This window comes from Panthera onca, chromosome D1, assembly GCF_046562875.1.
Source record: "Panthera onca isolate mPanOnc1 chromosome D1, mPanOnc1 haplotype 2, whole genome shotgun sequence".
Classification (NCBI taxonomy): Eukaryota; Metazoa; Chordata; class Mammalia; order Carnivora; family Felidae; genus Panthera; species Panthera onca.
Genome location: NC_138348.1, coordinates 68576863 through 68594210, shown reverse-complemented (window position 1 = coordinate 68594210; position 17348 = coordinate 68576863). Strand labels below are relative to the sequence as shown.

The 17348-nt window shown below is 35.6% G+C and overlaps 1 protein-coding gene across 14 annotated transcripts in view; it reads left to right on the top strand.

Moving 5' to 3' along the window:
- Positions 1–16747, top strand: part of PICALM (phosphatidylinositol binding clathrin assembly protein) — a 100693-nt gene extending 83946 nt beyond the window's left edge. For 13 of the 14 annotated variants that reach the window (XM_060605433.3, XM_060605428.3, XM_060605429.3 and 10 more), the window contains 3 exons: positions 724–828; positions 14006–14108; positions 15376–16747. In XM_060605433.3, the coding sequence (XP_060461416.3) occupies positions 724–828; positions 14006–14098 (198 nt within the window). In that variant the 3' untranslated portion in view covers positions 14099–14108; positions 15376–16747. The remainder of the gene's footprint in view (positions 1–723; positions 829–14005; positions 14109–15375) is intronic. The other variant, XM_060605431.3, reaches the window with a different exon arrangement.
- The last annotated feature ends 601 nt before the right edge of the window (positions 16748–17348 follow it).

Here is a 17348-nt window from a genome sequence, read left to right as displayed (position 1 = left end):
ATTTAGTTGAAAGGTTAAATAGAACTTATGGAAAGATAAGACTTCAGAGTATGGCATTTTAACCAAAATAACATAGTGGTCTGTGTATGTTCTGTTTGGTCACTTACTTATGCTGATTTTATACCATGGAGTGGTGATTTTTAAAAAAACAGATGGTTGGTTGTGATTCTGTTTTCAGTTATAGAATGAACTAAGCTCTTCATGTGTTATTTAAACCTCTTCTTGGTTTAAACCTCTTCTTGGTTCTCCCTAACAGTAGCAGAAATAAAGTTAAAGAGCCATAGAGAGTAAACCTCTTCAAAGAAACAACTCTATTCACTTGTGATTACTTGCATAATGATGTAAGAACTTGATCTAATATACAAAGGCAGTTTACTTTGAAATAGCTTCACTATTTTACAGTTTTTTAAGTTTTCCTGTGTCTAAAACTGACAAATTTGGAAATTTTGGATTGGTTTGAATTGCTTTCTCTGTCATACTGTAGTAAGATTTATGTTTTTCTTAAATTTAAGCTTTTTTAAAAAAAAAAAAACAGACTTTAGAAGTGAGTACATTAAAGACTTAAAAAAAGCTCTTAAGAATTTGTAGCTGTATTTACAAGAATTTTTCCTTTGAGTTAAAGCAAAAGTACTAGTATTTTTCATTATTGACATCCTTCTTGTGTACTACTTAAGGAAGATGTCCGTCAACATCATTTAACTTAATATTTTTCTATTTTTTTAGCCTCCTCAAATGGGAAGTGTACCTGTAATGACCCAACCAACCTTAATATATAGCCAGCCTGTCATGAGACCACCAAACCCCTTTGGTCCTGTATCAGGAGCACAGGTATTAATGTGCCATATGTAACTTTTAATGTGCTTGATGTAGAAAGAATATAATACTAAGAATTCCTCTTATACAACTTGAGAAACAGGCTATTAGTGTTTTTTCCCCATTGATGGTGAATGTTGTCTTGTTTGCCTCTTTATCATCTAAGAGCTTTTAAGAATATTATTTGGAAGGAAAGCACAAGCAGATTACAAACATTAAAGATGAAAAATTCTTGATAATTTGTAGTTGGTCAATCCAGAGGGTGGTTTTTCTGAGATTAAGGAACCTACTTTCTGTTCATGATTCTGGCTTGCTCTCCTTTGTGAACCCTAGAAACTGAGCTCCCTTGGTTTGAATGGTGCTACACGAAAGACGTTGCCCTTGAGATGTTTGTACCACAAGACACGTCTACAAAAAGATGTGAATGTTATTTTTTTTTATTAGATAACTTCCTGCCACTGAGGATTGTATTTAAACACAAACTGGTGGGGGTGGGGGTGGGGGGGTTGTGGGGAGGAAGGCAAACAAAGAAACAAACAAAAACTTGAAATGCCATGCTGACCTAATTTCTTTGAAGGAGAGACTTTTCAGATGTTTCGTAGACCCTCTCCCAGGTCCTGAAATTTCACCCCAAATACTGTTTGTTTTTCATCCCATTTTTGTTAGCATTAGAGGAATCTGGATTTTTTGTTTTGTTTTGTTTTTTGAAAGTTTCTCCTCATTATGGGTAGGAGAGCTATGAAATTTGTTAGTCCCTTCTTTCTGGCATACTAGTGGATGAGACACTCAGGAAGTGATAGAATTTTTTTTCTATCACAAGGGGATCGATCCTTTTGTTTTTCAGCCCTTTTGAAGAATTTAACTCATTTCATAAGTTAGCATCTTAGGGAGTACCAGTAACTTGGAATGGGTAGTGAATTTCGTTCTGATTAAAAGGTAAAATCCATGTTCTTTGCAATTCATGTATTTACCCTCTTGCCTCTTTTTTCCATGTTAAAGTGATCTTCCTGTTTGTTTATCAGAGTATTTACCATGAAGGTTGCTGGGAGTAAGGGTACTTGATGCAGCCATAACTTTTTTATAAGTCACTTATTTCGTATGTATTTGTTTTTATAAGATGGATTATGGATATGTATACCTTTCTTTCCCTTCTTTTACCAGTAGTAGGCCTAAGTACTGACTTAACTTGCTAAAGAAAGAAATATATTAGATTTTGATAATCTTTTAAAATGTTGATGATTTCCCTAACTGTTGGTGTAGATGTTTTCTTGAGATTATATGTCTTCCTCATGTCATTTTGTTTTTCTGTTTTTTTTCTTTTTCAGTTTTTTCTTTGTTATCTATACTTTTAACTTCAGATATGTATCATTTATTTAATTAAAAACTTTTTTTTAATGTTTATTTACTTTTGAGAGAGCAAGCACACAGGGAGGAAGGACAGAGAGAGAGAGGGGCAGACATAGAATCTGAAGCAGGTTCTGAGCTGTCAGCACAGAGCCCGACGCAGGGCTTGAACTCATGAACTGTGAGATCATGACCTGAGCCAAAGTTGTTGGATGCTTAACCAACTGAGCTGCCCAGGGGCCCCAGTATCATTTATTTTTAAAAATTACTTTTATTTTTTTTGCTGATTGGACTAAGTGATTAGCACCTGAAATGTATTTAAGAGAAAAAGCTACAGTCCAGAGCTATACATTTACCAGGAACTACTGACTACAGTAATTTTTCCCTGATGTGTGACTAAACCCTGTATCCCCAGTCTGGGTCTTATCTTGCAGGCTCCTGTCTCGGAAACATAATACTTCATAAACTTAAGCTTGGATAACGCCAGACTGTTTGCAGGCACTTACTGTTTCACCCTCTTCTCAACATAATACTTAAGGTGGATGGGCCAACCATCCTATTTTTCCGATAGAGAAAGCTGAGACTTGGAAACGTTCTTCAGCCAAGTAAATGGTGAAATGCAACTATCCCCAGGAATCCCTCATTTCTGGTGCAGTGCTCATTTGTATCACTCTGCCTCTGTACTAATGGGACTGAGTCCATATGGCTATTCTACTAGCATGTAGCACTGAACCACTCTGCCAATCTTTTGAGTTTCCTGCTGGATTATAAACTACATTTACACATTTCAGGATATAACTACTATAAATGTCAAGAACATCTATAGTTGTAGGGAATGCTTTCAACCTTCCTGAAACATTTTGTATGAATTTTGCTTTTTTAAAAAAATATATGGTTAAAAAAATCATAGTAAAAATCTACCTTTATAAAAAGTGCTGACTCCCTAGCATCTGCTCTTAATCCAGGTTTTATATACTGTTGCCTTCTAAAATCCACATAACACCAAAATATGCAAACATGAAACATCAAAAAACATGCTATAATTTTCATGTCATGAAGAGAGACAGTGGCAGAACTACCTTTTCCTAATCAAATTATGTCAAAAGAGAAAAGAAATGAAAACATTAGAGCAATAATGCTCTATTATTGCTGATAATAATTAACTGATTTCTTCCAGTTAAGAAATCAAATTTGATGTGAGTACTTAACTTTGAATATTATAGATTAAAGAAAGCACATAAAGGAAGCAAATGGATAACCAGGAAAACAAATCAGGTGGCAATGAAGTGACTCAAAAAAGCTTCAGTCAGTTTGAATCAGTTGAACGGCAGAATCCTAAATCTTTTAATGTTACTTTTAATTCCTTTTCTCCCTTTGTTCTCCAGGTGTCTCATCACAAAGCCCTACTAATTGTTCCTCTGCTGTCATTAGATCCACCCTTCTTGTCTTCTGCAGGGACCCTTAATCTCAGGTTTCTTTTGCAGTAGTTTCCCTGTGTATCTTGCCTTGTAATTTAATCTATTTTATAAATACTCCAGTAATCTGATATGGCAGTATTTTTAGCGTCTTATCTCCATATTTAAAAATAAGGAAGTGAATCTAAATATAACAACATATGAACATCCCTTAGCTTTCCTTCTGGCTTAACAGCTGCCTCACAAAGTCTCCATATTTGTAACAGTAATAGTGAGTAAACAGAATATTCAGGTTCTTCAATTCCCATGCCTTTATAGTTCTCCGTAAGTATCCAGTTTTCTGCTGCTACTTACTATCTTTGCCACAAGGCCTTTATCTGTCATAAAGTAGATTAATTCTTTATTTATTCTTTAAGTTTTTATTTTAATTCTAGTTAGTTAACACATAGTGTTATATTAGTTTCAGGTATATAGTGTAGTGACTCAACAATTCCATACATGTCCCAGTGTTCATTCTTCACTAATTCTTTAGTCATCTCTCATGCCCTTTCAGTACTTCTGAGATCTAAAGTTCTTTTCCTTATCCTGTATTATTTTTCTTTATAGAACTTACCACTATCTAACATCTGTTCATCTGTCCCATCTGTCCCATCTGTCCATCCATCATCCATCCATCCATCCATCCATCCGTCCGTCCGTCCATCCATCCATCCATCCAGTGTAACAAGAGACTCCTGTAGTAGATTGTAAGCCTCCTAGAGGCAGGCTTCTATGTGGCTTGTTTACTTCTGTGTCCCTAGTTCTTAGAATAGTACCTGACTCGTAATAGTTTTGAACATTGTCAAACAAGTGAATCTGGTTGAAAAACTTTCCTTTTCTGTTGTGTAACTTACTTGTTCCTCATTGACCTCTCTTTTTACTTACTTATGACCACTGTAATAATTTAGAGCAATGTTTAAGATTGGTTTAATTTGTTAGCTAATGGTTATTGTAACCTAAAATATTTGACAACTGTCACCTAAGGAATGAAGATACTTTTAATTTTGTGATTGATTTTTTTTAAGTTTATTTATTTATTATTTCTGAGAGAGCGAGCGAGAGCACGCTCAAGTGAGCGCCCAAGTAGGGAAGGGGCAGAGAGAGAGGGAGACAGAATCTGAAACAGGCTCCAGACTCTGCACTGTCAGCATAGAGCCCAACACAGTGCTCAAACTCATGAGCCACGAGCCACTGTGGCTCCCCTATGATTGACTGTTTTTAATAATTAAAACAATTAAACTATTTATGTTTGAAGTAGGTGAGTATTTTTCATGTTTTAGTTTTTAATTGTTCTTAGGTAGTCCCTTGAATTAATTTTGTCCATTCAAATGCTAGCTGTAACCAGATAGTTACATTTTTAAATTTTTTTAACGTTTATTCATTTTTGAGAGACGGAGCACGAGTGGGGGAGGGGCAGAGAGAGAGAGAGAGAGAATGAATCTGAAGCAGGCTCCAGACTCTGAGCTGTCAGCACAGAGCCTGACATGGGGCTCGAACTAACAGATTGTGACGTGAGCCGAAGTTGGACCCTTAAACGACTGTGCCATCCAGGTGCCCCCCCCAGAATAATTTTTCTTAATGAATTACCTTTTAGTTCTCTCATTATTTCCTCCGCCCCTTTTTTCAATTGGATTCCTACTTACTTGAAGACCAACACCATCTTTGTACGTGGTAAATGAAATGGTAATTTAAATGTAAAATGAAATCCCATTAAAATAGAACCTTTTAATCAACTCCCAGTTCTACACCTAGTGCCAAAAATCTTTCCCTGCTCCTTGAAGTGCCTTTTTGAGTCCTGTTACTCACCCAGAACGTTACTTGTATCTTCTGGTCTTGTGATTATTCTAAATAAAGTTAATATTTTTGAGAGTATCTCAGCCCTCCTAGATATGTTCATCTTATTACATTTAATGAGCCATTCCAAACAATATGTTCTGTGTCCTACATTATATCTAGGTTATAAGTGCTGCATTAGTGCCTGTTAGCTAATACCTTCCGGATGGCTGTTAGCTCAGACTAGACTATTCTGTTCTTTAGTATATTGTCTTTAATAGACTACACTGTAGTATTCACTATAGTAGTGAAATTATGACTTTCTATACACTTACCCTGTTCTCATCTCATTTTTTTGTGCAGGCTTATTTTGTATTTTTTAGATAGTTTTGTGTAACTGTTAGTTGCTTAAAAAGATGGGGATTATGTTCTGTTTCATGCCCAACACTGTAGCTTAAAAAAATATATATGTGTTCTACATTAGTGCATCTTCCTAGATGTTTGACTACATGGAAAATACCAGCTCCCTGTGGTTAGTGATTTTTTTTTTTTCTCTTCTGTGCTTCCTCTCAGTTTTATTCACTATTTAATGGCTTGTTACAAGTGTGCCTTTTTGTTAACTAGAGTAGAATGGGACTCTTACACCTTCTCTTAATGGTGTTTTATGTAAATCTTACTAATACTTACTGATACCATGTATACTGGTGTATACATGGAAATGTCCATTGCTGACCAGTAGTTTGTTAAACTTATCCTGCATTGCAATATGCAGCTATTCTATTAGAAGCATGGAGACAGTTAATCTAGTTAGTTTCAGTTTTCTTTTGAAAGTCATTATGATGTAAAATAACACTCTTTTATTGAATATCAGGCAGTTTAGATGTTGTTGAAGATCCTAAAGGCGGGGCGGGGCAGGGGGAGGTGGGAGTGAATGTTGTGTTAGTTATGTTCTTATCACTTCCTTGTATGAGAAACTCACTCTGATTCCATACCAATGTATTTTCTCAAAAGCAATATGAAAAACAGAATGTTACACTTGGGTATTTAATTTTTAAAATAGCTTTTAAGAGTTTTATTGGTTTTGATTGGTATTGTTGTATTTTTGTTTGTTTTTTAAATGGAGGCTTGCCAGTTTTGTTTATGGAGGATATGGCTAAAGATGCAAAATGGATGCTGTGTTTTGTTTGTAATGGCCAGTTTGGCCAATTTTAAATAAGTCTGACATCAGTTAAGTGTCTGAAAGGAAACAAAGGCTTGTTGTGAGTGCCTTTTACCCTTCTAAATAGGAACATTGTTAGATATAGGAATAATTCAAGTTTTACAAAAAATTGCCTTTTTAATGACTTTCTTGTGTGTCAGAATTAGTGACTCTTTTTGTTATTGGGGCTTAGTTTCTTTCTCTTTTTTTCTTTATTTCTTTCTTTTTTTTTTTTTAAACTTTCCTGGTGCATTAATTGTGGGTGTTGGCAGTGCCTCTTCTGTCAGCTGATCTGTCCAGCTGGATTTCTGTGAAAAAGGCCTTTTGCCTTGTCAGCAGTGTGTTATGCTCATTTATTCTTGCCTGGTAGACTGTAAGGAAATTTATTTTGGGAATTGGGATTTAGCACCATAGGTGAGAGTGGTTCTGTAGTCCCCAGGGCACACGTGAATCAGTCAAAAATTTGAGGAGTCCCATCTGCTGACAATTGAAGATATTAAGACAACCTGTAGAGTAAGACCTTCTTACTGGGTTTTTGCTGAGGACTTTCTTTGTAAAAAGTGGAGATCTAATTTCTTGTCTTGAAACCAGAACATATTCTTAAAATCTTGAATGACTGTAAAGTTCTACAAAATCTTCGTGATGAACATCAGTGACCATATACAGCACTGTATAGATGAAAACACAACAGTTTATTGACTGTTTAACATTTACTAGAGAAGTCCCTTTTAAAAAATTATTTCTCTACTCTCACTATAATTTTTCCCTGTATGTTAAATATAGCCATAAATTCTAGCTAAGTTGAAATTAATTGGGATAGCAGATTTTAGAGAGGAATCAAAGCACCTGCCTTGGTGTCAGCAGATCTGCTTTTGAGTCTACTGTTAAGTGTCCTTGGACTGCCTGTAACAAGGTGGACCACAAACTTGATGGCTTAAAACAGAAGTGTATTCTCACAGTTCAGGAGGCTAGAAATCTGAAAACAGGGTGTCAGCAGGGACATGCTCCTTCCAAATCCTCCAGAGTAAGATCCTTCCTTTCTTCTTTTCAGAGGGAAAGATGTAGCCCCAGTCACTTTTTGGTTGGCACTTCAGTCTCTGCCTCTGTCACGTGGCGTCCTCCTGTGTCTGTCTGCATGTGGCATTTCCCTCTTATAAAGACACCAGTCATTGTATTAGGGCCCATTTTAACGACTTCATCTTAACTTGATGACATCCGCAGAGACGCTGTTTCCCTAAGGTCACATTCAGAGATAGGTCCTGGGGTTTAGGTCTTCATGTTTTTGTGGGAGGACACAATTCAATAGTGTCACCTTCTCACTAACGGTATTTCAGGGCAAGTTGCCTAAGTAACTTGCATGGACCTCAGTTTCCTTATCTGTAAAATGGTAATTTTACCTTGTGTACTTTATGTTTGCCATAAGAATCAGATAAAAATATTTGAAATTGACTTAGGGATGTGGAGGTTTGTTGTTTTTCTTTGTTGATTATTATAAGGAACTTTTTTGTTTTTAGAAGGAAATTTTATAAGGTTGCTTCATGTTCAGTGCTTGTCTCTATTTCCATATTCTAATTTAATTTATTCTAATTCTAATACAGTTTATATTTCTTTCCATGCATTACAAGTAATCTTGATTGTAAATAATTCATACTTCATTACTTTGAAACCTTAATTACGACTCACTATTTTCTGACAACATCAGATGTAAATACGCAGGCATAGGCCACGGTGGTGAGATGGGGAAGTCGGGCTGAGCACAGCGTGCTTTAGGGCATGGATTGTCCACATGCACAGTGTACTGTGGACATCGTTCTTAAGAACCAAGATACATCATTCTTCAGGACTGTATCAGAAGCACCTTAATTGGCTCACCATTTATGGAAGATAGTGTTACCCAGAAGTATAAAACTTTAGTTTATAATAATTGAAATATTTTTTTGGACCAAATAAACAAACTACTCTGTTTTGGGGGAGGGGTAAACTTTTTTGTGGAAATTCAGTATATATTGAATTCAATATATATTCAATATTTAAATTTTTAGTGGAAACTCAGTATATAAATCAGGCAAAAGCAAGCTCATATATGGAAGACAGTTTGGAAAAACTTTTTTAGCCAAGCTGAAGTGCTGCATTTCCAATAAATGGCAAATAAGTAGTACATTATAGGCACATTTCATTATTTTGTCTTCTGGCACCAGTTGACATAAACCTTAGCTTTTCATTTTCCTTGGTTTTTGAGGAGTAAGAAGTTGAAATCTAGTAGGAATCAGCAGTGAGCACTTATTTCAACTAAGTTGAGCCAGTGTTCTGTGATGCCCACCCATTAAGTAGGACTTTAAAAGGACTTCTCTTACTCTAGGAAGCACTTATGATATACAGAGGATGTTTATTTTTAGCTAGGTCAGTTAATATTTTCTCCCAGAGTTTAGGAAATCTTGTAATCTATTTCCCTTTCTCCAGTTTGGTTTTCTTTAACTATTGGTCAATGTAGGTTGCCCTAATTCTAATGAGATGACGTTAGATGCCATTTTGGAATAACTTATTGCTTCCGTATTAACAGTTGTAAATTATTATAGACTCTAGCAGTAGTCCGATGCCCTCAAGGTGAGTAGTGCTTTGAGGGTGACAGGAATAATGGTGGCATAACTTTGTGATATTACTGATGGGCAGAAACCCAAGATGGGGTTATGTTGAGCACAAACCCAAGAAGCAGTTATCAGAGGTACTAGAGTAAACCTACAGGGCAGGCCCTCTACCTTCCACAGTAAAGAAATCCTTTTAGCCACACTTCACAGGGACAAAGGAGGAATAGCTTTATCTTTAATATAAAATACCAGAATGCAACACTGTATACTTATGTTCCTATGCAACTGGATCCAATTGCACCACTAGTGTCCTGGCCATGTTCTGTTCATATTCATATGTTCATATTATCCAAAAACAACTTCCTGTCCTGATGTTCTGTAACTCTGTGTTCAGTTTTATAACTGGTATTTCTGCCTCTGAGTGTTTTGATTGTACAGCATTATCGGGAAAATATTTTTTTTAAGCATGTAACCCATAGTGTATGTATATTTATAAATTATATGTTCCTACAGCAATATACAAAAATAGAAGTGTTAAATAGGTAAAAATTAAGAGAGAAGTTCTAGGTTTTATTTCTAATGTCCTATTTTGTAGATCATTTTTATTTTTATACACAGCATGTTTTATCACCAAAAAGCATTTTAATTTAACATGTTATAGAATGCTTACTATGTGTAAATGGTTGCTAGTTTCTGAACAAGAATCAGGTAAAGTATATTTTCTCCGTTTAAGGTGAGTATAATATGGACAAACAAATGACTGGTTGATGGTACAATAAGAACGATTAGAAGAGAAACACAGAGTGTTGAGAACACAGTGGAAGAATATGAGCAACATAGATTAAGAGTTGGGCTCTTATTTAAGAATAGAAGAGCATTTGATTGTAGGTGTAATTAGTATTTGAGCTACTAATATATGCCAGGCAACATACTGGTTGCTTTATGTATATTTTAATTCTCAAGATAGTCTTAAAGGGAGACACGCATATCAGGTCTAGATAGTCTAAACTCCATTTTATAAAAAAGCCAGGATTAGATTCAATGCCATCCTTCTTCGAAACTCTGTCATCCTGGACAAAGGAAGTAATACCCATTTTTCTCTTAAGATGTTGACTTCACTTCTCCACCAAAGACAAAGTGAATCTCTACAGCATTGCTATTTGCTACCCAGGCTTTGGGGTGACTGCAGAATTCGTATGGAAAGAAAAGATGCGGCAAAGTTGCTTCTTCTCTAAGAATTTTAAGCACAGCCAATGATATGTCAGAAGTTTATCCTTAAATATCAATTCTTCATTCTCTCCAAAGCTTTCACTTGGACTAGTCTCTCTCTGAGACTGCTGTTATTTTCTTGTTCTAACCTGAAATTTTCTTTCTTTGCTGTTGGACAGGAGTCTAATGAGGGAGTAACCATTTTTGTTTTATGACATTTGGTGTAGCAGTAGAATTCTTTGTTTAAAAAAAAAACCTTTTAAGTGTGTTTGCCATTTATTAAAGATAACTTATGTTTTCTGTACTCTGCCTTTATTATACGAAACACACCTACAACCAAAAAAATCTTTGCTCTGTAGATAAAAGCAAAAGTTTTTGGTAACATTAGAATTTTTGTTTTCATGTCAACATTATTTTTTAAAGGTTGATTAGGGTGGAGGGAAGGGGTAGAAGAATTTCAGCTAAGAGTTACCATCATCAGTTACTTGTAAATCTTAGTGCTTCTGTTTATGTGCTGCCCTTTGACTGCTTCTCAGTATTTTATTTTCCTATAAAATGAGAAAGGAAGAGTAAGTAATATGTCTGTATTAGACTCACGGTAAATGACTACTTTCTTTAAAGGGCATATTCCTTTGTGGTATAGGTCAGTTTAATTTGAACAAACTGTGATAGGTATGCTAATTTTTTATAGGTCTGTGGGAATTGGTATAGAGAATATTACTTGAAATAAATGGGTAATTGGCTATGTTTTGTCTTTTTGTGATGGCATATTTGTAATAGGACTTAATTGGAATGGTCACCTACAGTTTGTTTTTTGCTGACTTTTAAAAGTTGGTGATTTTACAGTTAATGAAGATAGTTGGATTTTTTTCTTTTTCTTAAATTAGTTGTATTTTAGTACTAGAGCCCTACATAGGCTCTGATTTACTCACTTAAGTAAAGGAGGGTCAGCTCTTTTACTTGCAGGTGCTCCCACCAGATCCTGTTGCCCTGTCTTGCTCTTTTGTTCTTCCTCCTTTCCTTGAGCAGTAATTGGGCTATTACAGCATATTTCCTTTACTTTTTTATCCTTATTTACTACTCAGAACTGGCTACTTCTCACCAGTGCATCGTGTGTCTGTGCTTTGGTACAGGTGCCAGGAAGAGGTGGGTACAGGTGGTCCAGGGCTGCTTCATGGCCCCTCCCTTAGCACTCTCCAGTCAGCCAAACCAATTTGGGCCATCATTTCATATGCTTGGGATGAGCATTGATGATTTGAAACTTACTACAGGGGTATTAGATCTTGTTTTCTCATGTTTTAATTTAGCTACATATTTATAAATGTAAGATAAACGTGTTAAATTTACCAATTTAAGAGACTAATAGTAGTATTAGAAACTGGCACTTTCCCCCTCCAAAGATACTGATCTTCTTAAACATTATTTGTAAGCCTGTGGGACTTCTCCCTATCAGTATGCTCCACATTGAGAAGAATAGAAGGGGCATTTCCCTCTAGGACTGGCAGGTTTTCAGACTGCCTGCTATCCTCATAAAACATGTGATTTAAGAAGACATTTTACTGTGGGCTCTCATAGGAGACTTCATATTTTGGATGCAGTCTATCCACAATAAGCAGGGATTTTTGTTGTTTTTATTTCTAACTTCAAGTGAAAGAATCTGTTTTGGAGAGAAACCCAGTTAATCTTAGACTCTATCCAGCTCAGTGACTGATGATCACTTTGCATATAATCATTCTTGTTTCTGAATGGTCATCCATGATTGCTCTGAAGTGGGGAGTAGGAGGGGCGCCTGGGTGGCGCAGTCGCTCATCTCAGGCTCGTGAGTTCGAGCCCCACGTTGGGCTCTGTTAACAGCTCAGAGCTTGGAGCCTGCTTCAGATTCTGTCTCTCTCTCTCTCTCTCTCTCTCTCTGCCCCTCCCCAGCTCATGCTCTGTCTCTGTCTCTGTCTCTCTCAAAAATAAACATTAAAAATAATAACAAAATTGAAGTGGGGAGGAGACGTCTTTTCAATTAAGCTGCACCTTAATCTGTCTCTACCTGGATGTTATTTGAATCCCCAAACCCAGAGAGCTGCTCCATCCTCCCGTCTGTAGCTGCTTGTGTAATTCCATCATCTTTCCATTGTCTCTTTCCATTGTCTTAGAACATTTATTTCTGAGAACAAAGTATGGATCAGGAAAATGACTCAACCACTAAAATAACTGAGGATGATTTTTCAACTTTTAAATTGACTTTGGCATCTACAATAACAAATTGCATGTACTTGTGATGTAATATTTGCTGAAAGTCATTGGCTATCCATTTTCTATAGTGCTTTTCTTAAAAAAAAAATTAAAGGTAGAAATGAGATCACCTTCAACTAGCAAAGACAGATTATGAGGCTTGAAATCTGTTATAGAATTTGAATGTTGGAAGTATGAATTGAAACCATTCCCACTTGATCATCTTTGATTTAGTACTCAATTGAACATCCCTAAAAGGACGACTCATTTCATAATAGCCCCGTGCTTGCATGCCTTTGCATTCTTTTGCAGGGGGAGAGGAAAAAAAAAAAAAAATTAAAGTTTACTCCAAACTAGGGGCACCTAGGTGGCTTAGTCGGTTTAATGTCGACTTTGGCTCAGATCATGATCTCACGGTTCTTGGGTTCCAGCCCCATGACAGCTCAGAGCCTGGAGTCTGCTTCAGATTCTGTGTCTCCCTCTCTCTCTGCCCCTCAACCACTCATGCTCTCTCTCTGTCTCAAAAATAAATAAACATTAAAAAAAAAAAAAAAAACCATAAAAAAGTTTACTCCAAACTAAAATGGCTCGGGTTTGGTTTGAAATACTCAAGGTAGGTTTGGTGACATAAGGAAATGAACATCTTTGTTCTTCAGGAACTGTCTTTCTTTGAAGGAATACTAAAGATATGTTATTGAGTTTAATAAACGATTTGCCTCAAATTAAATGATAGCAGCTAATTCCAAGAATCAAACAAATGTAATAAAGTAGAAAACAGAATCAAAGATATGAAGTATTCCCTATATTCAAGGTATTATGTGGGCAGTTAGACTAGGTGACCTCAAAGATCACTTTCACCTCTTAGTATATGTATCAACTACAGCATATCCAGAGAAACAGGCAGGAGACAACTCCCATGTGAAAAAAGTGTGACCTTCCACCTCTTAGGAGGAAGGAAGGAAAGACTATTGGCAGCTAGATGCATTTGGTTTGGACTGAGGTTGGACTTTGCACAGCTTTTGACAGATAGCCTGGATACACGAAGCCATCTTCCCTCAATTAAAAAAGTAAAAAATCACAAGCACTTCTTCTCTCCCCTGCACCCCCAATAGAAGTCTTAACTGTGGGTCAGCTTTTATCGACCTTTTTGAATAAGATACTTTATTCCTCTGGAATTTCAGAAACAATTTGTTTTCTGAAAAACACATGCCATTTGGATACCCTTTAAATTGACATGTGATTGAAACTTTTGTTTTAATAATTCCATTTTCTCTAAAGGCTGCCTTTATATTTATTAAAGATGACAAAACAAAAACCACTTCTTCTTTCATTACATTTTCTGCTTTCATGTTCTGTCATTCAGAGATCTTTTTTTCTTTCCCTCTCTCTGTCTTCTTTTCCCCCAGCTGTCGGCAGCATCCAGCCCCTCCAGTCACAGTCCTCACAGAGCTTCAGGAAAGGACCCTTTTGCAGAGCTCTCTTTGGAGGATTTCTTATAAATCACTTTAGGTATTATTGCTGCTTGTTGGGGGAGATGGGGACTTATATACTTTAAAAATTTATCAAGTGTTAAACACAATTCACTCTTCTCCTTTGTTTCTTTAAAGGACTCTAGGTTCTCTCTTTTCCTCCTCCTTCTCTGTTCTTTAGGTGAAGAATAAAAATAGATCAAAATAGGACATAAGGACAAACAATTTTGGAAAATACCTTTAACATAATTAGAAGGTGTGAAATCAAAGAACCATCTTTCATGTTTACATGTGAGCATCCACTGCCCACAGCAGATGGATGAGATCAAATACCACCCTTAAAAACTGGGTATTTTCGTCAGTCTTAAAAGATTTGCATAGAAAACATAATTTTACACACTGGATTAGAGCTTGATTAGGAGCATCTCTAGTTTTAATATAATGTCCTTGAATGTTAGTTGTGAAGAATTCATTTTAACAGTTTCTTAAAGTGTTATGTTTATGTGTGCCTTTTCATTTAAAAATAGTAACATTTTCCCAAAACAGACTTTTGTTTTATTTTTAAATTAAGGGCAAGGGAACACTTCTGTCCTTTTTGATAGAAGGATTCTGTGTTTGATTCACACTGCCTCTTTTTGTTGGAAGACGGTGTAATTTGTTCTTCTTGGTGCTCTAACCCCCAGTGTGTAGGTATATAGCTTCTAGATCTTTGAGAGTTTGTATTCTTCTGATTTGACAAGTTTATTAGCACATCTACTTCAGTAATGTCTTTGGAGGAACAGTTTAAGGGAATTCATGAGTGAAGTATCTGAGCAAATAGTGATGCCCTATTTGAAATCTTTTCCTGTGTAGATCTTTGAGATTTTGATTTATGTTAGTAAAGAAATGATTTAGTAAGCATATTACAGTTCCCTCAATTATCTCTAATTTTATGACATCATTTGTAAATAATAATTCACACTTTGCTTTTCTAAATGAGATTTTTCACATAGAATATTTGTGTTTATGGAGAGATGTTCTGAACTTGTTATTGAAAAGTTGCTCGTTCATATTCTTTCTTCCCCATCTCTTGGTTTTTAATAATTAGAAAAATCTATTTGAAGTCCCTATAGTTAGTCTTTACATATTGAGTTTTGACACATGATAAGCTGATAATACTGACTTAGTTTGGTGATCAGCATTGTGATAAACATGCTATAAACATTTCTGGGCCAGTTGAATGGTAAAAGCCACAAAGCATTTTTATTTGTGAGAAGACTTCCTAGAATGCAGTGAATCAACTTACACTCTTTTTTTTTTTTTTCCAGATACAGTTTATGTAACTAGATGGAAGAGAATGGAATTACTCCAAAAAGACAAGTGCTCAAGCAGCAAATACTTACTTCGAGCAAAATCCAAACTGCTGTCTCTTAAACTCTCTTCTTCCATTAGAATGCTACAGTAACCCAGTGAAGGCCCATGAAGGAAATTGGGACTAGTATATAGGAGAACGTATCAATACAGTTTATAAAGCCGAGAATTGCCATGATTTCAGACTAAGATCTTTTTGGTGACTAACCCTTCAGTTCTTTCAACTCTTATTAATACCCATAATCAGTAACCTACCAAGAAAAAAGCCCTTATTTGGAAAGTGTGAAATTTGTATTTGGAAAAGCTGCCTGGAGAGAAGAGCTGTGTCCTTTCCTGTAATGCAACAGGACTCTTTTGGGGGGATCAAAATCATAATTCTTAATTATGCAGTATCTTTCTTTTCTCCAGTCCTCACAGACACAGAAACAGTAACTAAAATTAACTTTTCTTTTAAAAAATTATATATTCAGTTTGCAGTAGACATTCCTTAAGTATTTGTATTTATTTATGATTATCAATTTACGTAACATTAATATTGTATCAGACCTCTTTATGAAAATGAGTATGGATGTAAACAGTATGTTTGATTTTTATCCATAAGAATGAATCTGATTCCGAATGCTTTTCAGCTGACATACAGAGCACTAAATATTTTAAGGCAAGTCCATAGGTCTGAATCGCTTCAGAATTCTCAGTCTCTATGGGATTTAGGGAAGCATTATAAATGCATTAATCCTTATAGTCAATTCTGTGCCTAGGATTTTGCAAGGGAACAGTTCACTGACTAGGAAAAGCACTACATTTTAAATTCAGCATTAGTGCATTGGGAAGGAACTTTACTGCTTTGTGCTTGGCATGTCATTATTTTCCATTTGACATTAGGGCCTTTCCAAAATGAATGTGAGGAATTGCTTTCACTTCAAGACTTTCCTTCTTTTCAGTAAAACTCTAGGAGGTGTTATGGGGGGAGGGAAGGGGACAAAATCCTTGAAACCTTTTATTTGGCTCATGCCATGTTATGATCATGTACCTTTTAAATAAGGGGAAATAGTATCTTTAAAGTTAATGTCTAGCCAAGAGTTTAGTTAACGAAGAATTAAACTGCACTGTTGATCGGTGCTTTGTGTAAATACATCTTAACGTTTCGGTTGAGAGGGGCCTTAAGAAGGACAGTTCGTTGTAGGAAAGCAATTCTGTACATGAGTTTAAGCATACTTGTTGCATTGTCTCTGCAGATTCTATTTTTGTTTACAATATTAAAATGTATGTTAGCAAAAATGGGTGGATTTTCAAATAAAATGCAGCTTCCACAAAATTTTTGTTATGGTATTCTGGTCTGAGGTGCATTTTTTTCCTTTTTCCTTATCATCAGTATCATTTTTTGCTAATAAAAATATACCCAGGTGATTATATTTGCTGATTTAATAAAATGTAAATTTTATTTGTTTTAACTTAATTTCCTTAAGGATTTTTCTTTGTACTTTTGTGTCACTTTTTAGACTCATTGATAATCTAAACTACTTACTAAAATTGTTTATGTCTTTTGATCAGATGCCTTCAGTCAGGTAAGTTTAAGGGAGAAAATGCTTGATGTTTGGCATATTAATGCATGTGTTTATTGTGCCAAGGAAACCTCTGACTGTATCGTGTTTCATATTGAAGAGTAAGTAGGATTCAGAGTACATGAGAGAGGGATTAAAGGCTTTGTGTTGATAATTATCTGCATAGTATTTGCCATGGTTGGAAAAAATTCATCTGTAGCCAATATACTTTGTTAACTTTACTAGTTTTTAAGTTTCACTATCATTAAACCATTTTCATATAAACTGGGAAATTGTACTTTTGTAGTTAACTTCCTTAACATTCTCACAGATTTTGATTTGTCTTATGTTGAGTGGATGTTCATATTTCAGGTCTATGGCTTGTTCCT